A 26,621-nucleotide genomic window follows, 5' to 3' on the forward strand; every position below is an offset into this window, starting at 1 on the left:
CTGCTCTTCTACATTTTGGGAATATGTGCATCTGTACATCCTAGGTCTCATCTTCATTTCTGGGCATAAGTCTTGAAACAGCACATTTCTTAGTCAGTGAAAGACCCTTCGTGCTACCTTGTCAATGGCCACTGTGAGGCACAATCTCCTCAAAACCATGCTGAACCAACTTCCTGGACCTCCACCAGAGGGATAAGGAAACACCACTCAGTTAAAAATAGATGTTGACAGGTTTTGTATAATTAATATTGATGGATAACAACTCCAGATCTCCTGCTCCTTTGTGAGTTCTTCCATAAGTGCAATATGGGGTCTGCAAGGAACATGATAAGTGTCCTTTGATCCTGCCCTCTTTCGAGTTATAAAACAAGACTTCATATTAGCATTTGGGTCAAGGGACAAACCGCTTGGAGTTTTGGTGTAGCACAATATACTGAATGCATTATGTTTCCAAGTCACAGCTTCCCTTCTGGATTCTGACAAGGAAAGACTGACACACCGGATAAACCAGGGAAGAAATTACATCATATGCAATCTGTTACTTTCTCTCTTTCTCTTTTTTTAAGACACCTGAAGCAGATAAAAAGCAGAGAGGGGGGGTCAGATCCCCACTGGGTATAAGCTGGCAAAGCTCTGCTATAGTCACTGAGTAGAATGAGTCAATATATTGATACCTACTGAGAAGTTATCCTGTGTACCTTAAATATTAACACCAGAGTCAACATGAAGGAAAATGGAAAAGGGCTTTCACCTCGTCTGTTCACCTTTTCAGCCTAATTAATGTATAAGTTCCCTAATGAGCACACACACACTTGCTAAAATAAGCCTGGCTGAGTCAGAGAGGCACTGTGGGACCCATCTGCCCCTGCTGATCAACCTCCTCCACCCATCCACCCACCTTCTGCCCCAGAATACACCTTGCTCTGCTGCCACACTTCTGTGTGGGGCACAAAGTTCCCTGTGCAAGCAGAAGAAATAAAAATAATAGCCTAGGCAGGCTTCCAAAAGTCAATTATCTATCTGCTTTTTTTAAATTCATAAGGTAATTGGTCCACATTCTGCTATTACTGTTATCAATGCAAACCTGGGAGATTGCAGTTAAAGACAGCAGAAAAGACCTAGGATTAGAACCAAGTACTCTCCTGCTGTATCTGAACTTAAAGCATAATTTGGCAGTATGCAGTATGCATTCTTGTTTCCTTTTGTGCACATTGGACTCAATGTTCATGAACACATTATTTAACCTGGGGAAACATCAGAAATTCTCTTCATAAATTATTTCAATCCAGAGGATTGCTCAAACAGAAATGTCCAAAAATTGGATTTAGAGGAAACCACAGATGAGAGGCTGTTTGATGATGAGAAAAGTCTTACAGTATTTAAACATAGCCCAGAAACAGACAGTGCTGCATATATGAGTGAAGGTACCTTATATTTTGTATAGCTCTCTTTCTCTCTCTTAACTGAAAGAGCCAGTTAAAAAAATGATTTACATGCTCTGAAAGGCTGGGATTTGCAGTCTGGAATAGGGAATGAATAACAGCAGCAGCAGTGTCCTTTTTGGATCCCAGCACAAACTATACACCAGAGGCAGGACCTATGCATTGCCCTCCCACAGCAGAGTGAAGCTTTCCAAATTAGGTCCATTAGACTCAGGACTTCCCTCATACATCTCTCCAGCACAGGCAGACTGGAGAACCTTTGAGAATTCTCTGTGTTATGCGGCAAAAAAAAAAAAAATCCACTTTTAGTCTTCTATGAAAACCTCTGGCATAGACGTGGTTATTTCTTAAAAAACAAGCTGATGGTGGTCAACAGCCTTTGGGGATTTCTGCTGGATTGGGAAAATTAATACCAGGCATGCTGGGCAAAGGACTAAAATACTTCCATATTACGTATCAGAAATAAACACAAGGTGATTCAACTCAATCAACTCAATGCCTTCTTGTTCCTGTCACACCTGTAAATGCTACTGACTGTCATCCAGGGATATGCTTCTCTAGGACAAGCAATTTTCCTGTGCAAGGGAAGTTCATCACCATTAGATATGAAGGACTATCCTACCCCTCCTCATCTCCAGTCCCTGCTTCCTTTGGCAGTGTTCTGGTGCTGATTTTCTTAGATCACACAGTTGCTTTAATGTTTTAAAACTAAAGACTTCTTAAATTGAAAAGTGGTGTTTTAAAAACTACAGCATTTCACTTTTCAACATTCTTCATTTTTACAACATTTTAAATGCTAATTCTATTATCAAAAATGTTATTGGAACTGTTACCAAAATTGTTATAACAGTAGTAAACCCTCTAAGAATATAAAACCCAAATCTATTTTAAACCCTGTGAACAGAAAAAGCATCAAAATCTCTATATTGAAAGGGTAAGTTGAGAAACATTATTCAGCCCAGCTCTTTAGTAAGTCACACAGTTAACTCACTCTTTGCTACACTCTCTCTCTTCTCTTCTCCACACTGAAATGTAACAAATACAAGCACTGAAATGAGGGTGGCATTTATTTACTTTCAATAAAACACAGACTGAATTTTCCACAGTCTACCATCCTAACTACAAATGTGCCAAGCAGAGTTTCTAGGGGGCTAGCTGCTCACTTGCCCACAGTTTCATGTAAGAAGTATGAACTATATAGGTTAAGGACACTGAATAAACTGTTTTACTGGGACATGCTTTGCAATAAGACACACAGAATGCTACGTGGTCCTGACCACACGCATACATGTGCATGCCAGTGGTTGGGTCTCCAGAGCTATTCAGGCTGTTAGAAGAAAGATCAATTAATAGGAATTAGGGATCCTACTTGCCTTTTTGCCTCTAAAATGCCAGTGCTAGTGAATAGCTGCATGTGAAATCAAAAACAAAAATGGGAAGGGAGAAAAGAAAATCCTTTCCTGAGACATAAATTATGATCTTTTTAAAAAAAGTAATGGCACAAAGATCTCCCTCTTGTTTAAATACTCTCTGGGAGCACAGCCTAACAGAATTCAGTGTAACAGCTAAAAGGGTTGTCATGTTAAATGGAGCCAATGATGGCTAAGTCTCAATCCCCAGTTAATCATTTGCTCTCACCAGCATGGTAAAGCTGAGCATCCCAAATCTCCAGGACAGTTGTGCTAATGAAATAAGCAAAAAAAGTCAAGTGAGATGTTATCTGAGCCTGCCTGATGAGATTGCAGTTTGCAGACAATCCTGGCTTATCTCAGATGATGAACTATCATGGATAAACAGAATGCATCAAGTCTGTTTCCCCAAGACCTTGACTTGCTGGTGGTAGGGGAATATGAATAACATCTAGACAGCTCAATATAGATTAAGTGAGGAACTGGATAAGATCATGGTGTTAATGAATATGCCCTTTAAAAATACCACCAAATACCTAGTCTGATAACCACACACTGCAAAGCTTTAGGCTTCTGGTATACATTACTTTAGGGCAGGTAAATTAAGGTCAAAATCAAGGACTCTAAATGTAGTATGTAGTTGCAAACACATATGAAGTTTTCTATGTGTGTCCTTACAATAGTACCCAATTTTAATGTGATTAAAAGCTACTATCCATCTAATAATTTCTTGCAAAGCTGTGTCACTATCACAATTCTGACATATAAGAGGAAACTGCAGTATTGGCTGAGGTTATAAAATCAGAACATGGAAGATGCAGAAAAAGGTTCTTGGACCATGCTCTCCTCTGGATTCACAAACACTATGTATCACTGATGTTAGCCAGAAACAGTTTGGTAAGAAAGCCATAGAAATCTTGCAAAATGAAGACTGAATGTTGTCCCACACACCTGTGAGCTCATCAAAATTATATATTCTGTTTGATAACTGCCACTGAGAAACAAATTTGAAAACATCTAGTTTAGGCAGGCAAATCGATAATGAGTAGAGACACGCAAGGAGTATTCATTTATGCAAATATGACTGCATTATAGGTGTCTGAACAAGCTATTGTAATGCATTGCATTAATGTACCAGATTGTTTATCCTAAACAACGGATTGTCTAAACAGTGACTTGTTTGGGCTTCAAATTTATTTAGCTTTAAACACCCCAAAAATCTGGGTACCTAGCTGTGATGGTGGGATTGAGGCACAGTTCAGGCTTGCTCCACCAGCAGGTTACAGATCAAAATTTCTTGGTGCAGAAATAGTACAGAAGTTCACTGTGAAATCTTTTTGTAAGAGAATCAATGACATTTTAACAAGCCCACAACTACAGCTGGGTTTGGAAAAACCTACAGCACTGGGTTATTACACAGTAGCAGTTAAAATAATACCATGACCTTATAACAGATGCATGACATTGTTCCATGTCTTGGAATGCTTTTTCTCAGAATTTCACTGGCAGCAATTTCAATATCAATTTAAGAATTCCTCTTCAATTAAAATCCCAGCTAAAGAACCACAATGCAACAAGCATTCTGCTTTAAGCCTAAAACTGTGCAAAGAAGCAAGGTTTAGAATAATCACTTCCACAGCCCTAGTCACCTACAGCTAAAGTCCAGAAATTTTACTCATTCCCCCTGCTGTTCAAGCCACAATGTATCAAGTACAATGGAAATAACAGCAACTGTTTTGGGAGCCTTCTAAATGGATTAATACTCATGTAACCTAGACTTTCAGAATGGCTCTAACGGCATAGATGTGAGTTTTTGTTTGCGTTTGTGTACAATCATTTTATGACTAGCATCGGTTGAGAATTTTCCACTGAAGGGTAATTCATCAGAAGTAAACTATTTTTAGGGATTGTTCTGTATTCAGTTTTAAACAAGTTTAGGCATTTAACAATAAGGTTTTAAGTTCCATTGAAAACACATTTTTTGTTCAGAAAGCTTAATAAATAAATACTTCAAAAAATTTTAAAATGTGATGTTTCTATACCCATGATGACTAATAGTTATAAATGAGCAAGATTTGCCTTTAGTAGACCAGCCAGTATAGAAGGGAAAAAAATCAAAACAAAAGGAACATAAACCCTATTCAGATCTAAAAATATAGCAACAGCTTTCAAAACAACATTTAGGTTTATACCAATAGGTCTAAATTTAATACTGTAATCTAATAAATTAGCCAATTTGAGGCAAGAGTACTGTTACCTGTAGATCCATGGGGAGTGGTACTAGAAATGGCAATAGGCTCTCTCCCTCAGAGGGAGAACTAATTGAACAGAGGGAGAACTAATTATTGCCTATAGAACATGAAGAGTTCACAGGCAGCAGGATATAAGAATTACAACATACAATAAATTATTATTGCTATCCCCAGCCCTTTTAGAAGTAACAAATTTTAGTTTTTAAGATCTTTCTTTGAAACAGTTTTGAAGAACTCCCTTGAGGATCAGGGCTAATAGGTTAGAGTGGTTATTTGTGAAAAACGTTCTCCCCCTGTTAACTGGATGTTTCTATTTACTGAGTGTCTGGGTGAGTTTGCCATGGTATATGGCAGGTTTCTGTTTTCCCCAGTTTTGGTTCCATGAGGACCTCTGCAAGCACAGGATGACTTTGCCACACTGATTAATAGGTTGGACCATAAATGTGTTAAACCCAGGGCTCTGGACTGTTTACTGTGAGTGATGTTTTACTATGGCAAGTACAGAAGCCAGGCAGGCTGTGCTTGGTTTCAGTAAATGAATTCTGTTTCTGGGGATGAATTTGGTAAGATTGTTGCAGAAGTAGTCTGAGAGTACAGGCATTGCAAGGAAGGAAAGAGTTTTGGGAAAACATCTTTTAATGATATTAGTTTTCTTGCAGAAGTTTAATGATTTTCTGTTTAAATTCCTGCATATGGTGCTAGGCCATAAGCAGATGGATATATGTGTGTGTGTGTGTGTGTGTGTGTGTGTGCACAGAAAAGGGGTTGTATTACCATTATTTTGCATCAGGTTCTTGGATGTTTCACAAAAAAATGTGACCAATCTCTCTCAAGCAGTAGCTGTTTAAAGAAGTTACTTGGACTGATCTCTGGATTCCTTGGAATAGCCAGCTCACCATTTTTAGCTTTTTGGGGTTTTGTCCATATGGAAAAAAAAATTTAAAAACTTCAGTAAAATAGATGGGACAGCTCTTTATTCTCTGTACCCTACTCTATTCACATTATATGTTACAACAACAAATGGAAATCCTTTCTGCCCAGGTCATAAGCTCCCCTTTCTGGAATCCCTTTTCTGTGGCTGAGCCTGCCAAGTGCTAGACAAATACAAGAGATCAATAAAGATTTTCATTTGAAGTTGGCACAATGTACAGCTGAGGCTGAAACTGGGGTACTCAGGTCAGAGCTACTTCTTTAGCTAGGCAGGTACAGGCTGGGACAGCAAGGGAGCTGCTGTGACCTGCAGCCAGCTGAGAGCCCAGGGCCAGCACAACAGACTCCTCTTGATGCCAAATGTCTTCTGGTTTCTAATGGTGAAAGTAAGATCAGGCTGGTTATGCCTCCCAAGACTAGAAAATATTTCAACTCCCCATTACCACCTGGGAGTTCAGAATATGCAAGAGTCAAGCTCTGATTTTGTCTAGAGCGACAGCAGAAGGCAGGGCTAAACCATGACCCATACCCACAAGCTGATGTTTCCAGACTCCTTGCTCAGACTCCTCTGCCTTGTTCCCTGTGGGATACTCATGTGGAAGCTGCTCTCTGGGAGATTTATACTAGTTTAGATGAAAACACTGAGTATAAAGGACTTATTTCTATGCACCACGGACTGTAACTAAAATACTGTGAGTCCATGACAGCTGCTGTTTGACACTGGACACACCAGGCTTAATGTCACAGTTTGGAGGCAGAAGAGAAAACATTATTCCTGGCAGCATTTAACATGGCTGAGGTTATTGTTACAAGACAAAATGCAAACAAAACCAGTTTTTCTGCAATACAATGTGTAGCTGAATCTCTCAAACACACATCATACTTCTAGTCCTCAGAAATCCATGATGCAGGTTGCTATTAGGAAGAAAAAAGGGTTCAATACTGTAATCCTTGTGTAGCAAGCCAAATATTTCAGGAAGACATGGACAAGCACTGTACCATCTATCTACCCACAAACCATAATTTTTTTCAGGAAAAAAAGTAAGCATTTTAGACATATTAGACTAAAATTACATGGAAGGATTAATTATGATGGTCAATGCTTCCTGGTAATGTCAAACTAATGATACAGGAGCCTCCCTTCCCTGTGTATGTGTTTGAGCAAAGAAATCCTAGACAGGAACACAACCATGCCACCATGCAAGAGCAATGTGAAAAGTGCACTGGATCAGATGCCACCAATGCCAGGTTGTACTGTCAGCTTTGACTTAGTGCACAGCCACATTCAGATAACCTAAATTCTATTAACCTCCAAAGCCTTTAAGGTGTCTCCAATCAGGCACCTGATAACCTGGACTGAAGTGACAGAAAGCAGTAAACCCTGGGATTTCAGCAGAACTCGGGTTGTTTAAATGTGGCAACAGTTTCTGACTCAGCAAACTGCTTTGCCTCTCCATGTCCCATTTTCTCATCTTAGAATAAAAAATACAAAAATTGGTTGCTTGCCCTCTGTCAGTGCTGTGAGGGTCTAAGAAGCTGCATAAAATGCTTTGAGATGGCAATTTAAAAATAGCTAAGGAAGAAGTTAGCAAAAGAAAAAGACTTACTAATACAGAACAGCATATGAAATATTATAACCATGACAAAACTACAGTGAGTCCCCTTCTCAGTTCTTTACAGCATAAGGTGATCACCATTTGTGAGGTCAAGGAAAAAAAATACAACCCTCCCTTGGGATATACAATTAAACACATCAAAGAGGTTATTTGCGTCCATCTGTAGCATCTGGCACTGGCCACAGTTGAGAGACAGAATACCAGAGCAGATGGACCAGTGTATACAGAAATTCTTATGATCTTCTGTGATTAATTTCTTCCTTCAGGTTGGATATGTCTCTTCAAATTGTGTATCAACGTCTACCCAAAACTGGTGCTGACATATCATTGATTGTACTGTGAGTTTATCTGCAGCTCAGCGTTCTGGGACAGTTTAGTCCCTTGCTTACCTCAACTCTAAAGCAGAATTTCTTTATCAGTGAATTTCTACATTCACTCACACATTTTCCAAGCCTTGTCCTCAGAGATTTCTGACAGAGTCCATGACTCAACCGTAAATTGAACCAAAAATCCTTTTCAGTTCTTGAATCTTTGCTACTGTAAGACTGTAGCCTACAAAACTACAGACTATAAGATTCCAAATGATTTTCTAATAGTACACTCTTGTCCATGAATTTATAGAGCCTAGGTTTGCATGGCAGGATCCTAAAACTTGCCCACAAATTCTTTTGGAATGATTGCACTGTTTTCCTGTGATCTATGCAAAGACATGCAAAGCAAGGGTGAAGTAAAACAGCAAAGATAACAGAAATCTCTTTTACAAGACTCATCCATTGCATTTTTTTTGTTTGAGGACCATGTAGCTAAGAATAATAAATTATCTTTAATCCCTATTTATAAACTATTTATTTTACAAATAATTAGAAATCATTAGCACTGCAGTATAAAATGATGACATCGCAATATTACAATACATCAGGGACTTTGTTGCCATATTTTAAGCTTCTTGACTAACTAGGACCTCTGTAAACATGGTCAAATTCAACTACACAAACGCCAGGGATTGAATCATGCTCTCTGGTAGGTGCCCTTGAAACCAGGAATCCAAATAGGTTATAGAAAAAGGTTGATGTAGAATGGTTGCTCAGGCAGTGAAATGGGATAAAAGAAAGAGCTCCTGCAGACATGACTGTTTTGTCTCTACATGGTATTTAGTGGGAAATACTCTCCACACACAGCCCCTAGCCCTTTCCTGATCCTGAACTCAGCTCCCTTATGGACATGAACTAAGCATCACCCCAAACCTTGGCAGAAATCTAAAAACCAGACACTGCTTCTGAAGAGAAGCAAGTTTCCCCAAGAAGAAATCCTGCACGTATCCCAATGTACACAAGGAGGAGTGTCCTGGCAAAAATGCCCACTATTCAAACACTGCATTTGAACAAACTGCTCCTCTTAGAGCCTCATGTAACAGAGGAGCACAGACAGGGCAAGCACACACCCAGAGGCACCACTGCTGACTGCCATACAGCCCTGCCTTCACCTGGGCCTGTCCTAGTGACCTTCTTAGCAACTCAAATAAAGCACTGCACAGCTCTCCTCTTGCCAAGCAGCAGCAGAACCCACCCTTTCCCCCTCCACAAAAAAACATGCCTTAAGTCTTTAGACTGACAGATATTACGTTAAATTTATTAACGTCTTGTTCTAGATATTGATAAGACAACTTCAAAAACACATGATGGGAGAAAAACAAAAGAAAAAAAAAAAAGAAAGCTGAATGGGTGATTCAATCATCACAGTAACTGGACTTCTGAAACATATAGAATACTCCAAAGTTTAGATTTAGGGTCAAAAAAGTGTGTGGCTAAAAGGGCACTGTACATTGAGCACCAGCAGCTCAGGGCTCTGCTGGACAAGATGCATATCCCACAGCCTTCTTCAGAGCACCTGAAACTCCAGCTCAGACGAAGAGCCAACAGGGCAACCCCTTTGCTGAGCTCTGATACTGCTCGTTCCTGTCCTGTTTATTTGGTGTATTTTTTCCTCTAGCTTCAAATTGCCTGTCTCTTTTCTTGAGTATAACTTGGGTCTTTAATGGCTCTTCTAATGCTTCCCTCCTTTACTTCTGATTAAAGAGAAAGAAAGAATGGGAACGAATTTACACTTCAACTTAATTTCCATTTTCCTCCTCTTTTCTCCTTCCCCTCCTCTGTCCCTTGATTGCTGAAATAACCTCAATAATTTTGTTCATGATTTTTGATAAAATGAATTGATTGAACAGTTGCAGACAAAATCTAACTTGTGACAGAAGCAGAAGACAGCCACCAAGGACAATGAAAGTAGAGGTTGGGGTATACAGTCAGCTTTTGGGTCACTGGTCTAAAAAATCCCCCCAGATTTCTAAAACCAGCAAAGAGAAATGCATTTCCACAATGCTCCTTGAAGCAGTAAGTGAAACCATCACCAGCAGCAGGAGCTGCTCTCACAAAGAAAGGACTGAAACAAAACACTGCATCTAACCACACAGCCCTGGCATTTCCCATGCTTCTGACAATGTATTCTTAGGATGAGAATCAGTATTTCTTTGCAGAACTGGCTGCAGAAAAGGCACCTATGCTTCTCAGGACTTCTTCTAAGGAAAGTACCAGAGCCATGCCACTGTGATGTTCCTTAAACTCCAAGGACCAGATATGCTGGCTGAAGGTTGAAGATAGCTTTCCAGAACATTGGGGGGCAAAAGTAACAACACAGTTCTTCTCCTTTCATATGTGTTACGTCAGGATCTAACACGATTTTAAAAAATCATTTTAGTTTTGCACTGCAGCACAGAGAAACAGAATCACCTGGCAATGTATGATTCACCATCCAGTATATCAAGGTAAGCCAGGAGCAGAGCTAGGGAACATGTTTGGAGGTTCTTATCTTCAGTTCTGCTCCATGCTGTTGCTGAGGAAAAACCTCTTCAGCACTGCTCATTAACAGCTGGAATACGGCTTCAATGACATCAATGAACAAATTTCACACCAAGGAATGCACAAAGGGCTCAGGTTTCAATCATTTTTCAAACAGTTATCAAGTATTAATTAGACCAGTAGGGGAGGCTGCTCATTTTGCCAGTGTATATTTCCTTATGACTGAGCCAGGAAAAGTAGCCAAGTATATGGCTTGTTAAATAGAAATTAACCTGCCTGAAATAACAATTACCTGATTTGAAATAAGCTTTGATACACACCACTGGCAGAATTTGCCACCCTGCCATCTGAGCAGAATTTGCCACGTTGATATTTGGTTACAAGATATATTCTTTTGATATGAAGCAAATGCACCTCAATTCTGAAGGACGGGCACCCACATCACCTTATTCTGCTCCAGCCTACTGCAATCCTGACATGTTCATAGTCCTGGTGTCAGAAAAATAAGTTACAAGGCAAATGGATATTTGTAGGGCACAGACAGTTTTTGTCTCCAGATTCTCGATGAAAAAAAAAGTTTGAAAATAAGATAGTAAGAATTCTCTGCTCTGTTTCTCTTCTTCAAGCCTCTATAAGGTGCTGAATACATTTCTCAAGGAAAATTAATTTCTTTGTCTTTTCCTTGCCTCTAATGAACTGCCTCTGAATGCATGAGGGCACAGGAAAGAGAGCAGGCTCCATGGTGAGATAATAAAAAGTGAAAAGGCATTCAAAGCCATCAGTATCTTCCAAACTTACACTGACAGAAATATGCTGGACTGTAGACAGGGGAGCAAGATCAGGGAAACTTAGAATAGCTTTGGCATTCACTACTAAGCTACAAAGAAAAGATGACATTGGGGGAGCAGAGGTCATGCTACAGAGAGGTTACACAAGCACATGACTAGATGTAGGCCACGTAAACTGAGGATCACTCTAGGCCCTATCCAGGCCACCATCATTCCTAAACACTGTACTCAGTGAACATCAGTGAATGACAAACTCTCCTGTGAAAGCACAGAACATCACCATGATCAGTAGCACAAGTAGAATATAAGAAAAGCTGAGATAAGCTACCATTAGAAAAGTAAATCAAGAAAAAATAAAGGAAAGAGAAAAATGTCAGGTTTCAACCTACTGTTTCCACTTTCATTTCACCAGATACTAAAAGATCAACAGTGCTTGTAAGTAAGCAAACATGCCTATATGACTGCAATCCCCAAGAGTCCTTGGAGTGGAACTGTCCCACATGATCTTCCTATCTCAGGAAATTACAAAAACTGAAGGTTTTATTGCAATAAACACAGGAATTCCTATGTGTTAAATCAGACAGTGCAAATCTTTCCGGCGTAGAAGCCAAGTAGAGACATTGGGAGAACACATTTTCTATGTGTAGTCCAGTCAATGTAACACCCAAATAAAATTCATCAGGTCCTTTTTTATTCCTTTTCTTTTTTCTATTTTTTTTAAATTCTCTTATTCAGAAACACTTGAATTTCTTCAACAATTTCAGGTCTATTGTATCTTTTATGTGTTCTCTCCCTTAACCATCCTGTATTTGACTTCCCAATGCTACTCAGGGAATTTCCATACTCTGCTGCTTTGTCCGCATGCTCATGGTTGAAGTCCTTTTCAGAAGAGGAGGACTTCTGTGCACTGAAACATTGGTACCTGAGACAGCAAACACACAGAACCAGCTGGACAGAAACATTTCCGGATGTTACCCCTGTAAAGTCTCCACTGGCTGGAGTTATTAAGCAAACCAGCTGGAGAGGGAGTAGCAGGCTTCTGTAACTGCAAGATCCAGCCATGACAGGAAGCCATGAAAACCATCCCTGGGCAGTGCAGCAGACGAGCAAGGAAACAAAGAGCTCACCAACCATGTCCAGAAAGTCAGTTCTTATGCAGCACAACTTTAAAGACTGAACTTTTTGAAAAAAATCCAAACTTCACCTCCCCGCCTCTTCCAATAATTTGATCTTCTTAATTTAGAGTAATAATCTTCCAATAATTTGATCTGGTTAATGTATATTAATAATCTTCCAGTAATTTGACCTGATTAATATGCTGAATTTATTCTAAATTCAAAATCAAGTTCCAAGGATAGCACAGAAACTGATTCCCTCTGAAGTTATTAAATGGAGCCTGCTGACTAAACTGATGGTACTTTCTTCCTGAGCCCTCTGGAAAACAAAGTCTTCCCTCACTCTTTACCACGTGGTATTCACAGAATAAGTGAAGGATCTATTTTTTGCAATATTTTTATGTCTTTCTGATTCATTCACCCTGTTCCTTGATCATCTGCAGACACAAGACCCTCTGTAGACTGTAAAATACTTCCCCCTCTTCTGCCCTCCAGCATCAAGAATGCAAGAAGATGAAAGATGCAAAACTAAAAGATAATAAAGTAAACTTTAGCACTAGATCAATTTAGTAATGTCCTTTATCAGCCTCACTATTCATGCTTTGCAACCACTATAGCTCACACTAACTTCATTTTCATCTTAATACACCATACAGAAAAGCAGCCTAAATATACATCCCCAGATATAAAGCATATAATCTGTAAACTACAGGAACAGGCAGATCATTTCCATTAGTTTCTTATGTAGCAAAAACCACAATTTACACCCAAAGCATATAATTATATTCAAATTCTAAAAGACAGTTTCGGAAGTACTTTAAATTCATAGTTTGGGGGAAAGTCACTCAGGGATATAAGAAGTTGTTTTAATGTGCAAAAACAACACACACACACAGAATACAAGAGCAGTAATACACAAAAGTGGTGAGAGAGCCATAGTGAATCACAGGTCCCTTGCTCCAGCAGCTCCCTGGAGTTTGGCATAGCCAGCACTCTGCTAAAATGCTCTCCTGCTCCTTCAGAAACACCAGTGCTGGGATTTAGCACTAGAGCCTGTCCAGGTTATAAAGCCATAGGGGATAACACTACTAGGATCTGTGTTCAGAATCTGAAGGTTTCTTGCTTGTCCTTCAAGAAGAGATACAAGCAGGCTGCTCTTTTAAGGTTCTCTGACATCTAAAGCCCAAGAGGACTACTGGGGTTTCATTCATTTCTGTGGATCCCTGCCAGGGATCTCAAAGCACACAGATGCACCAGAACTGCTCGCCTCACCTAGGTGAAAAAATGGTTTTGTCTTAATTTCACAGATGAGGAAAACAAGTCAGAAAGTAAAGTAATGTCTTGTCAGGGTCGTACAACAAATCAGACCCATCGGTCAACTGCACGTCGTCTGGTGTGTCTTGGTGTACAGAGGTTACACATAAGACATGAAAACTTTTTTCTTTAGTTTTTTTTTCTCATACAAATGACCTTCCATAGTTATCAAAGATCACCAGGACAGCAAGGGCAAAAACAAAGAAGAAAACCAACCAACCAACCAACCCCCAAATAAGGCAGCCAATCAGCACAGGACTGTCATCCTGGGCAACTACACAGAGAGCTGATCTTGTTACGGCACAGCACATACATAGAAAAGAAAAAAACCAGAAGAATGGTCATCCTTTGCACTTCCCAGACAAAACTTCAAAACTACTCCTTGCACCAGGAAGCTCCAGCTCTTTATTTGGTTACCTCCTGTATGGGAAACCATGGGACTTCCCCATCACTAGCTGGAGACTATTATGTTCTTGTCAGTATTGCCACATTACATGACCCAGGTGCATTTTCCTCCTTCTAGTGAGATGTGTAAGGAATTTGGAGCTCCCAACAGCACAGTATATAATAATCCAGTGGCTGTCATAATACTGTTCAAGCACATATTTTCATGCCATTGCAAAAGAACAGAAAGAAAAAGAAAACAAGAAAAACTAGCCAGTATTATAAGGAAAAAAACTCATATATTTTTAAATGCAGAAACATTATAAAAGGTAACATTGTCATTCTGCAGTATTGTGACTACATAGCTGATGTCACATAACCATACATTCTTTACAACATCAATACCTATACAAAGCATACAGCAGGATCTTTCGTCTGTCTTTGAAATGTAGTCACCTCTACAGAAAAATGTGGCAGTTCCTTGAAAAGTCAGGGCTGTATTATCCAAAAGCAGAAACAATGAAGAAAAGAAACCTCTCTCCAGTCTAAATTGCAAAGGAAATACAAGGAGGAAGAAAGCCCTGATCTGTCCCTTTTGCAAAATGTGCTATGAGAATCTGGGCAAGCACAACATTGCTTTTAGAGGAAGCTTTTTTACATGTCTTAAGAAACTATACCTTCAGCAGAATAGGTCTGAGCAACATTTCAAAGAGCACAGAGACATTTATTAAATAAGACTAACAGGGTCCAACAACCATAAGATCATTGGGATCGCCTAAAAACAAGTACCAGGTGAACAGACTTTAACATTAGTTTTGGAGATCAATGCAAACCATCCCAAACTGAGAACAGTTAATACAGTGAACAGAATCAGAAGTCAAAGCATCTGATCAGAAATTGTTTCACAGAAAAGCATGCAAAGGATAACTCAAATAGCAAGCTCATTTTGAGGAAACAGCCTTTGTACATACCAGATTTTTTCTGTATTCAACCACTGAAAACTGTGCTCTCTCAGAAGAGCTACAGAGTCAGCACAGGGAGGGAAAAGCCCAGCTATGATCACTTAAAACTCCAAGTGAGTCAGTTTGGATGCTTTGATTTCTGGATAGCCAGCTTGAGATAATTTAAGAAGACTTTCTTTTAAAATAATTAATCATTGTTAACATCTCCTTGGAAGGGAATGCAAACATTCAGGCATACACCAGCACTAGTCTTTGCCAAAAAATTAGGCTTCATTGTTGATAAGAGAACAAAGGCAAGCCACAGAAAGTAGACAGACTACTAGCATTTCACCTTTGCAGAACTTAATTGCAACCCTAATTTCAGCTCTGAGTGAAGTTAATTTTGCTGGATCGCTGACTGCTTTGCACAGAGCGATTTTTTCCATTTTGTTAAAACTACCAATCTTGGCTCAAAATAATCTCCTGGTGAAGGAGGAAAGGGAAAGGTCCTGCTTTGTATTGGGGAATGGGCAGTGCCAAGGATGGGGAATCTGTTTCCTCTCATAAGGAAAAGGCAGGATTGCAAGAACATAAAATCTTGAGAAGAGGAACCGGTCACACTGGATGGGCAGCAAGGACATATGTATTCTAAAAAAGGGTGTACTGCTAGAGCTGTGTGTGGCAATCTTTGACACTGCTTTGCAGAATCCCTGCCTATCTTACGGAAACACTCTTGATATGTCCAAGCATTCACTCTCATTTGCTAATTTTAAAAAAGACATAAGAGAAGGAAATGTTTCATATAATTAACAGAATGTCTAAGAATTGATTCAGGCCTGAGAGTTATACCCACAAGATCTGGTGATTGCTCACTACCAAGTCCTCACAACAGACTTACACTTTTTCCTAAGACTAGTGTAACAGCCCAGGCTAGCCTAGGCTCCACAAAGTGAAAATGAAGAGAAACTATCCTGTGCCCAGCATTGCTCCCACAGCTGCAGAGCAGTCCCTGCAGCCAGGGGCAACCAAGGCATCACACATCCTCTCCGAGCACCTCTGCTCCACAGCCATTAAGGACAGCCAGAGAACAAACACCCGGAGAAGGAAAAGAGAAAGTAAATTAATTAATTCATCACTAAGACCAAACACACACAAAATCCCTTCATTTTATCTGTCAACCAGAGGCACACATTATTCATCAGCTGAGGCCACAAGGATTGGAAAGAAGGGCTGTGAAGTCACTGCTGCAGGCTCCAGTAAAGCAGCTGACCCAGCACGGCGCTAAACAGCCCAGGGGAGACAGGAGGATTCAGCACATGTGAACTTTGAATAAACACTGCCCCAACTTTGTTCCTCCCTCTGTTTCACAAGCCCCTAGTGAAACAGAAAGGAATCAAGGGTTTCCCTTCCTATTATTAAGGGATAAACATTCTGCTAGTCAAGGAAGGTCCTCACGTGGAAAAAAGATTTGTTCTAACTTGCTGAAGTCCCCTGCCTGGCCAGGCTCACTCCTCAGCTGAGAAGGAGGTAAATCTGTTAGAAAGACTTTCTCCTTGAGAAGATGTGCTGTGCCAAGTTTTGCACTTGCAGGATGCAGCCCAACTACCATAAAGCACCAGCTGGGTGATTTCAGAATTAACTCTTGTAACACCAGCACAGCAGTGACTGCCAGATCCTGCTCAAGGTAAGCCACAAGAAGGTCTCCACTGATTTTAAAGGAGCACTAAGACACAGGCTCCAAACAAGTGCTCACTGTTCATGAGACATTTATTTTTCCTCTGTGCTAGATATTAATTTGCTTCTTCAAACAGATTGAAATCCACTGGGATGTAGGAGGAAAAAAGGAAAATATGTTTAAATACAAGACTGAGTCCCAGTGGTCAGCACCGTGGGGCTGGAAGACAACACAGCAGGGTGGTAATGATCCTGATATGATTCCTTCCAAAACCAGTATTAATGTAGTCACTAAGCACGGCAGCAATCAGAATGAATTTATTTCTCTAGGGAAAAAACAAATTATCAAAATCCCAGGAAACACAGGGAGTGCACAGTCTCTTTGGAATCTGACTCCTCAACGCTGTTACAGATCCAAGTTCCAAGGGTCTCTGTTGTGCAACAGTGAAAGAACACACAAAAATAAACCATGCATGTTTCCAAGACCAGCTGTCTTTGTGGTCTCTTCTTCCTCTCTCAATCTGCCCACCTCATTCACCCTCTTATTCGTGGCCAAAGGAGGTTTTTATGATAGCTTTGCTACAAGGCATGATGAGGAAAGAAAAAAAAAAATCCCACAAAAAACCAAACCACTAACATTGACTTATGCATTAACCTGAGCTCCCTGAATTCTCTATTTCCCTTGATTCCTTTCTGCAATGGGGACATCAAAAAAATGCCTGTTTCTCACTGAAGTTGATAACTGCTTTTGATCCTGACTCTTAAATGAGGTTTTGCTTGACTTTCAGGGCAGATGGAAAAGCCATCAAGGAGAAAAGAGCTATCATTTCTTGACCAGGAAACACACTGTAGACTCTCACACAGACTACTGCCTGACTTTAACAGCACAGCCAAACACTATCACATTTTGTGACATCCTTCTCTCCTTTCTTCACAAGTGACCTACAAGCCAGACTTTGCTATCCCCTTTCATCACAGAACTAAGCTACAAAAGCTGAGGGGTTGAAAACCTTTTGGGGCAGTGACTGGCTGATCCCTCATATGTCTTGCTTTAGCACAACAGGGACTCTCTCACATGGTCCTCAAGCATTGCTACAAATAACAGGGCTCCTGCTGCTAGTGATTAATAACCCATAACTGAGTTTCACATGGGTGGTGCTTAACAGATGGTCTCAATGTCTGGCATAGCATTGAGTCCCTTCCCATGTGGGGCCTGAATGTTTCTCTTGCATTTTAGGATGGATTTGAACTTTGGAGCAGAAGTGGGAGTTTGATAGGCTGAAAGGACAGTGCCACTTGTGTCTGCAGAAATGGCTGAACACCTCCCACTCAACCTACTGCACCCAGTGCCACTTCAGTCCTGAGCCCTGGCCTCTGCAGCATGGTGCTGTTCTGCAGTGCCCTGGGCTCCCCCTCCCGCACTGCCACAGCATCACGACCTACCTTGCAGAGCTCCCTGTCACCCTCTCCCAATGCCCTCCAGCAGCTCTGCCAGGGCACCTCCTGCTAGCACAGACCTGCTCCGCTGGTGCTCAGCTGTGACCTGCAGCATCTGCCTCCTGGCTGTGCTCCTGAGCCCTTTCCCCCTCCAGCGCTCCTTGGCTCAGACCTGCAATACCGAGCCTCTTCCACAGCTCTGCCAATGCACCTAGAGATCTCACTGGAGCTCCATTCATCGCTGTGCCATTTGAACCGTTCAGACTGCTCTGCTGGTCGTCTGAGCACTTATCTGTGCTCCAGTGCTCCAGGTTTCAATATCCTGGTAATCGTGATGCAGCCCTGCCAGCACGTCCCCATAGTCTCTGCTGCAGCCATGTCATGCGGCACCAACTGTGCCAGGGCTCGTCCTTCCTTCCCTTCCCTCTCCTTCAAAGCGTGCCTATGTTTCATTTCTCATACTGGTTCTTCCTCTTCTTGCCCTGCACCAATGTGAATCTCTAGGTGAATACTCCTACGATGGAAGGCCAGACCTGACCCTGACCTGCAGCCCTGGAGGGAAAGGCCCAGGCCTTGGCCTGCCGGCCTCTCCCAGCTGATATGACTGAAAACAGGAGCTAAGGACAAGGACAGCAGACAGGAGAAGGTGGAGATGAGGAAAAGCCCCCATGCCTGACAGGCCTAGGCCAACTCCTGTCAGGGTAGGAAGACTTGAGAGAGCTGGTTAAGAGACTGTGTAGGTCCAGATGCTGAGCATTGCTCAGCATTTCAGGGGCAAGATGCTGGCCCTCTCACTCTCTCTTTAGACACTCTCTTCCCCTTCTCCCTTGCTGCCAGACTGAAAACCTACTCCCTATTATTTCCTGCCCCAGGGTTTCCCAGGAAGACAGTACCAGATACCAAGCAGGAAGCCAGGAGCAGGAACGAGACCTCGCCTTTTCCTTTGTACGCCCCTTCCTCTCCTCACCCAGGAACGCTGCGAGCGCGCAGGCAGGGGAGGAGCGGCGGCAATTCCCCAAGCTCCGGCTGGCCCTCGCGCAGCCGGCCAACCGGGAAACCAGCGTGGCCGGCGGGGAAGCTGCGCTGCTGCAATGACCATGCCAGCCACTACAAGCCAGGGAGTTAGTGCTTCCCCGTGGCAGGATCCCAGCGGGACAGCAGCGGATGCCCTTCCACCGTCCCGAGCTGTTCGGCGCTGCCACGGAGCGACTCGAGCCCGTCCCGGCCCCCACCCTCCGTCCCTGTTGGAGCACAGCGGCCCGGGAAGGCGCCTCTGGAAGGGTGCGTCCTCAGCCCCAGGCTCGGCTCGGGGGCAGGGGAGGAGTGGGGGTTAATGGGGAGGGGGCAGAAATATGAGGGGCAGGGAGGACCCCCCTCCCCCGGAGACACAGCCATCGTCCCTGCTCCCCCTCTGCTGCTCCAACTGCTCTGCAAAAAGGTTAGAAAGAAACAAGAGTGGGAACCCACCGTGTCCTCCTCGGAGGGAGACAGGGGAGCGGTAGATAGAGATAGGCACAGAGTGGTGCTTGCTGCCGTGGAAGTGATGCTCATACTGAGCCTGAGAAACAGACGAGGAAGAGGAGGCAGAAGAAGCCACGTTAGAGGAACTCCACACAGAGCTGACGATACATCCCCAAAAGAGGGAGCACATCCACAGGGTCCAGGCGGGGCGGCGTCCCGGGCAAATGCTGGGGTCTATTCTCAGGTGCATGGTCAAGGCACAAGACACCTACAGACGGGCAGTCTGAATTCCAGCCAGGGAGAGAGAATAACGTTCATGATGCCAGGGGACCCATGCTAGCAAAAAGGAGAGTCGCTTCCGAGGCTCTAGGGGTGTGCGTGTGTGCTCAAGAAGAAAAGAGACTGTGTGTGCGAGAGAGCGAGTGCTAGCGGGGAAGGGGAGGGAGGGGGAAGGTTAGTAACCACACAGAGACGAATAAGACGCGCCGTTTCCCAGGGCTGGATCTACTGTGGCAGGAACCCCGCGGCCGTACCGAGCCTCCAGGAGTGCGCAGGAAAGCCGCACATGTCCGCACGAGGGTCCTGTTCAGGTTCCTCCAGGATCACGGGGTCCTTGAGGACTTTTCCCTGCATGCGATTCCTGTCTCTCACTTTGCTGAGAGGGACTATTAAAGACGAAAAAGAAGAAATAAGCCAGGGACCCCAGGTAAATTTTTGATTTTTTTTTTTTTTTTAATCCCAATGCCGGGGGGTTTCTCTTGCTTCTCCACTAGCAAGTGTTGCAATGCAGAACTGCTAGGACACGCACACGCGCGCACACACACACACACATAGCAATCTAGATTATCATCCTCCTTCCACCGAATCCAGGCGACCGAGGGCACAAGACGATTAACCCTGCGAGGCCGTAGAGCGCATCGCCAGGTCCTCCCGGGCGGGTTGGAGCGGGCTGGAGCGGCGGGGCGGGCGGCGCGGTGCGGACGCGGAGCGAGCGGAGCCGGGGCTGGCTGCGGGCGGGCGGCCGGCGCCAAGTGCGGCCAACTCGGCGGCGCAGGTGAAGCGCAGCCGGGGCGGCCGGGGAAGCGGCTCCGCCAATGAGCGAGCTGCATGCAAATGTCCCGGCGCCGGCGAGCCAATGGGAGCGGCGGCAGCGCTGCGCAGAGGGACTGGCTGGCTCCGGGGAGAGGCGGGGCCGGGGCGCGGCACCGCCCCCGCCATTCATGCGCTCGTGCGGTCCCGCGCGCCCCCGGCCCCCGGGAACACCTGGCTCCGGAGCCGCCGCACGGGAACGGAGCCCGGCACCCACCGCAGCCCCGGGCAAACGCGCCCACCCCGTCCGTGCGGGGACGGGACCTCCTCCCGTGCCGCCGTCTCGCTGGGGCCCGGGGGGCAGCCGGTGCGGGGAGCCCTCGGCCGCGGCGCGGGAATGGATGCGCTGAAGCGCTACCGTCCCGCCGCGCCGCCTGTCCCAGGGCTCGTCCTGCGGCCGCACCTGCTCAGGAGCAAACGAAGAACCAGGAACGATCGCGCTCTTTAAAACTCCCTGCGGCTCTTAACGATTTTTTTTTTTTTTAAGGCTCCTGCAACAATAGGTGTAGTCCAAGCAGGAGTATCTGCACTTAATCCTCGGAGAGTGAGGAATGCAGCCGGAGTTTGCAGCCCATAAATTAATAAACAAATGCAGTAGCTTTATCTAGTAATTTACTGCCTATCAATTTGCATTGCAAAAATCCCCAGTCACAGTGGGAAAGGCAAGCACGAGGAGTGAAGTGACTTACACACGATCACTCAGGGAGTCAATAAAGAGCTTTAGAAAAGGAGCCAGCCAGCCCCAGGACTCACCTTGCACTGCACTGCCTCCTTCCCTTTCATTTATTCATACAAACGAATAAATTGTTTATGACTGTAAGTTTTTTGTTTTCCCCTCTAGAGCCGTGTTTGTAGGTGTGCACGCATGCGCCTCTGAAAGCTGCTGTTTGACTCGACTATTCCCTAACACTGAGGTGCTCTGTTTTCCGTCATTGATCTCAATTTGGTACATGTCAGTAACTTGTAATGATCAGCCTGAGTTGCACACCTAATACTATTAGTTGAGCCTGATATGCTTGTAATTTATTTTCTAGTAACTTAGAGTATAAGTGATCTAAATCAGGGGCTAAACATCCAGAAATGCTTTGCTCTTTTGCTGGGTTTAATCAGTGATTGTGAAAAGCAAGAATATTATCTTCACATTTATCTCCCATCTGCCACCTAAGACTCTCAGAGTGCTTTAAAATCTTTTATTAATGAAGCCATTCAACAGCTTTAGGTATTGCTTTGCCATTCTGTAGATAAGGAAACAGAGGCTCAGTCATGTTGAGCCAGTGAGTGACTGATAGACATGGGAACTGAACAGACACTGAGATTCTCCCTCCCAAGCACTACATGCTGTTATTATAAACTGTTTGACTGATTTGGTGGCAATTTGCTGGCCTTAAAGCGTGAATATCAGCATTCCTGACAATGGGACACCCATGTGGTGACAGGACTGAGTACCCTGCAGTGCAGGTGCCTCCTGGATGGCAAGTTTGCAGTGCCATACAGAGGGCACAGAGCAGTTTTATCTGTGCAAAACAACTTTTCCTGGTCTTGAGTTTTGTTGAGGAAACTGAGGTTGCTGCCATACATGTGGTGGGATACCACATACATAAATATGTACTTGGGGGAAGGGGGGAATGTAACCTGTCATCACACCTTGAAGGGCTGCTGACCCATGAGTCAGCACCCTTGAATCCCTCATCACAGAAGTCCTAATTTTCCCGCAGTCCACAGACAAAGTACTCCAAAAAATTTATTGTGTAGTTAAGCTGTAGGGAGCCTGATTCAGGGGAAGAGGAGAAGGACAGGTATTAAATACACATCACTGAGTAGCTGATTTGTAAAATAAAAGAAATCTGAATGAGTTTCAGACCAGATAATTATAAGCAATGCAACAAAGATCTGCCTCCCATCATCTTACTTTCTGTTTTCTGTGGCTACAGCATTACAAAAAGGACAGAACGTGTCACATATTACAGGATGAGTCAAAGGGGCTACAGGTGCTACAGGTTTAAACACTGAGGACTCAGTGCTGCTTTCCAGGAGGCAGGGGTGGAAAATTCATCACTTTGTGTGGAAAATATAAATGTTTTAGAAAGTGCAGTTCTAGAGATAAGAGCAGGGGAACTGCATGGATACTCTCCTTGCCCCTGTCCTGCAGCTATTTGCCCTATTACTGAAAGAGAAGAAAACAGAAGAGGTTGTTTCTCTGACTAAACTGTGGTAGCATCCTTCGGCTTTTAATTCCCCTTTAACAGTCCAACAGGCCACATCCTCTTCTCCTCACACAATCCCCTGTTCATGCTGCCCACCTACCTCTTGGGTTGCTGTGGGAGACAGAGCCCACAATGGCCAATAAATTACCAAGCTCAAAAACAAATCACTGCTCCTTTTCCTCATTCAGTCTGCCACCAATCCTTCCCCACATACAGAGGTACCAGCCTAGGTGCTGGTAGGACATACAAAGGTGAGCATCACTTCAGACTGCCCTGGCCAGAGACAGAAAATGCCTGGACAGTCCATGAACAGGAGAAATAGAGTGGCTGTGTGTTGGCCCTCTGATGGGGATTTGCTCTACATTCTGCCTACCAACCTTCCTTTGCTGGAAACCAGTGGTTAAACTGCCTTAGGCAAAAATGAGAAGGGCCAAGAAAACCAAACTCTAGGAGTACACCATAAAAATAAATAATGAAAAAAGGCAAAACCTGTGAAGCTAGCTATAAATACATCACAGGATTCTGGTGACACCATAAAGTACTGGAACTTCACTCTGCCTTGCTTTATGAGATGTCACTGGATGTATTTACTGCCCTGTAGTTCACAGGTGACTCATTTATTTAGCAGCACCACTGCAGGAAAAGGGCAGATTTCAATTGCAGTCTTCCTTTTGGGTGGCAAGGGGAAGTTTATAGTCAGAAGTGAGGTTTCAACATTATTCCCATTAGATTTACTTCAGAAGAGGCTGGCTTTGTTGTATTCATATTAGTTTATTTGATCTGGGTAAACATAGTCTTTCTAAATGCTCTTGTCCCTTCAGAACCAAGATGGAATCCCTTAAAGGATAATGGTTTCCATGATATGTTGTGCCCTAAAAATATGAGAAAAGTCTTATTTCCTACACAGCTGTTTCTTTTACTAAAAGAGCAGAGGGTCACTATAATCTGCAGAAATGAGAAATAATAAAACAATTGTTTCTGAGTTTTAGAATCCCAGAAAGAGACCCAGTCATCTTCAAGCCCAGTAAGGATTTGTACTCTGCCTTATTTAAAGGATCAAGTACAACTTTCTCTATGTTTCTTACTAAATCTTAGCAGTTAAGTACTTTGTTGCACTCAGAACTGAGAAATCAGTGCTGCTGTAAAATCACAGATATTTTAAACTGGATCCAATGGGGAAAGTTGATTAGCATTTATCAGGGCAAGGTGCCTGCCAGAGAGAGGACAGCTTTGCCTCCACCAGTAGAGGCTAACAAGGTACAGTGTTAGTCAGTGCTTTGGTATATAATAAGGTTAAGAGAATAAGGTCAGCTAGAACAGCCTGTCACCCAGAAGCTTTTGCCAGACTGAACTGCTTCTCTCAAGGTTCAAAACACTTCCATTATTTTTTTTTAATGTACTTTTACAAAAACAAGGAGGGTGAAAATATGTCATACATATGATGTTAAAATACAGTTTTAAATAAACTAAACTAAAATAAACCAGAGGGAATTGCATGCTGCAGAGAGCTTAGGACTGGCATATAGACACCTTTGTCTTTAGCAAGCTATTTCAAATTCTGCTGACAACAGCAATGACCAAAAATCCTGGTAAATTCCTCAGCACTGCTGGCAGAATTAACTGCTCTGAGACTAGTCCCTGGTGCCCCACTGTCCTTGTCATCACTGTCTCTCTGCAGGCAGCCTCAAGAGGCAGGACCCAGCAGCACCAAAAAATTATCAGTGTTTGCTCATCCAGAGCGAAAGGGGAGGGTTGCTCCAGGACAGGGCTGAGAAGTACGCACACAGCTGCTGTTATGCAGCACTTTCCTTGTGTGCAGTACTTTTCTTGCATACAACCAACTTGCTGCAGTCTCTGTAGTTCTCAGCTTTAGTCCGTATCTGGCAAAAAAAAAAAAAAAAAGGAAAAGGAGGAACCTTTTCTCAGGGCTTCTGTGCTTTCCTTTAAAAACCACTAAGTCCAGTTACCTGCAAAAGTTGAAGCATATGTCTTACATGTTACCAGTAACAAAGGTCAGGTATTCTCTTTTCTGCTCAGCTCCAATGGACCACAGATTGCCAAAAGCAACTGATATAGAAGCTTTAGAGCCTAGTTTTGTTCTCATTTATGTCAGAGTGAATAAACTCAACACAGCCAGTAGATTGACACCAGTGAAGGGAAATCTGACCCTTGGTGTTCATTTGTGAAAGAAAAATTCAAGTTAATTACAACCAGGTAGTCTGGGCTAGCAGTAAGTTAGCCAAAAGGGATGGTAACCACTGAGACACAAATTCAGTTCTATCAAACATCCAATTTAAGGGCCAAAAATCTCATAAAGTTCAGACTTTCTGACACACCCAGAGTCCTATGTTGGTGGAAATAAGCAAGAACAAGTGCATGGGCACACAAGTACAGCAACATGTCTCTTTTTGATAAGCATTAATCAACTATAATTGGGAAAGAGGCAATGTCAGGATTTGCTAATGCAAACTGACAATAACATGTTAAAATTGCCTGTTTGCTGGATAATGTGCAAAGGCTGATCCACTGTACTCAGCACTATGCAAACTAACACAAGCTGAGAGTCCCTTCCCTGGAGAGATTATAGACTTGCTGGAAAGGCATGAGCCAACATATGTCAGAACAGCTTTATGAGCAAACAGTACCTTTTCTTGGCCACAGTCTGCTAGTCTGCAAACCTATGAGAATGGAAGGCACTGGCAATAGTGCCTTGACACAGGAGTGTCTGTCCCAATCTTTCAGCCCTGAGCATGGGAGCTCTTCACTCTCTCATCCCTGGGAATTCTCCTTCACAGAAAGTGCTGCAGAGATACCCCTGACCACCTGCACAAAGCACCAGCAAGCATCCTCTCTCCCAAAGCTGCCTCAAAAATGAGGACAAAATCCTTCTCACACCTCTGATCTCCAGCAGATCAGCAATTATGAATGGGATTTGTGTTAAATAAAGGACGCTCAAGTTTAGTTTATTTCAATCATCATAAGGAGGTTCTGTTATTCAGGTACGAACCCTCTCCCCTTCTGTCTCACCAACACTTTAGTCCCACCCTCTGGGGTACTTTATCAAAGTGGGCTAAACAGGCTCTAGTCTGCTCTTAGCCATGTGCTGACAGGCAGACTCTCATCTCACAAGAGACAGCTGTTCTTCTGTGGCTGCAGAGCTTTTTCCTCCAGGAAGGTTGGAACTGCATCTATCTCTTACTCTCAGTAAAAGCTGGGCTCAATGGCAGCTGCTCAAAGCTTGTCAGGCAGAGAAACAGAACCTGCTTGGACTTCTTGTATCCCTTTCAGCAATGTGACTTTTTTATCAAAGGTTTGTTCAGGCTCAGAAAGATTCTAGAAACTAAAAGACTAGACGAGTTTGAAAAAATCAGAGTTGCCCAGTGCTTGACCTTAGATAATTACTAAATCACCAATGAAGAAAAAGAGCCCAGCAGTTTAATTTTCTGATCTTTCTTTCACAGTATTCACACTTCTACTACCTAAGTTTCACTAAATGTATCAGTATAAAATGGTAGTGACCTGTAGAACTTGTTTCCATCATTCATAACAGCCCCCTCTTACACATCTGTGATTTACCCTGATTTTATGTTGAGCAAAATTCATCTCTAGCCTAACCCATAGGAACTGATACTATAGATCCACGTGGCTACTCTGTTTATGGAAACAAAATGATAGGTGTACCTTCTTATGTTTGGAATCCGTGTTGGCAAGTC

At 43.1% G+C, this 26,621-nt stretch overlaps 1 protein-coding gene across 22 annotated transcripts in view; it reads right to left on the reverse strand.

Moving 5' to 3' along the window:
- NRXN3 (neurexin 3) overlaps positions 1-26,621 on the reverse strand; it is a 970,824-nt gene that overhangs the window by 336,858 nt on the left and 607,345 nt on the right. For 3 of the 22 annotated variants that reach the window (XM_014266162.3, XM_005479748.4, XM_014266168.3), the window contains exon 1: positions 19,622-20,230. The exons of 16 other annotated variants lie outside the window; for them this stretch is intronic. In XM_014266162.3, the coding sequence (XP_014121637.1) occupies positions 19,622-19,865 (244 nt within the window). In that variant the 5' untranslated portion in view covers positions 19,866-20,230. Of the gene's footprint in view, positions 1-19,621; positions 20,234-26,621 lie in introns of those variants that run through there. 3 more of the 22 variants (XM_026792244.2, XM_026792237.2, XM_026792212.2) reach the window with 2 other exon arrangements.

This window comes from Zonotrichia albicollis, chromosome 6 (genome assembly GCF_047830755.1).
Source record: "Zonotrichia albicollis isolate bZonAlb1 chromosome 6, bZonAlb1.hap1, whole genome shotgun sequence".
In the NCBI taxonomy this organism is placed as follows: domain Eukaryota; kingdom Metazoa; phylum Chordata; class Aves; order Passeriformes; family Passerellidae; genus Zonotrichia; species Zonotrichia albicollis.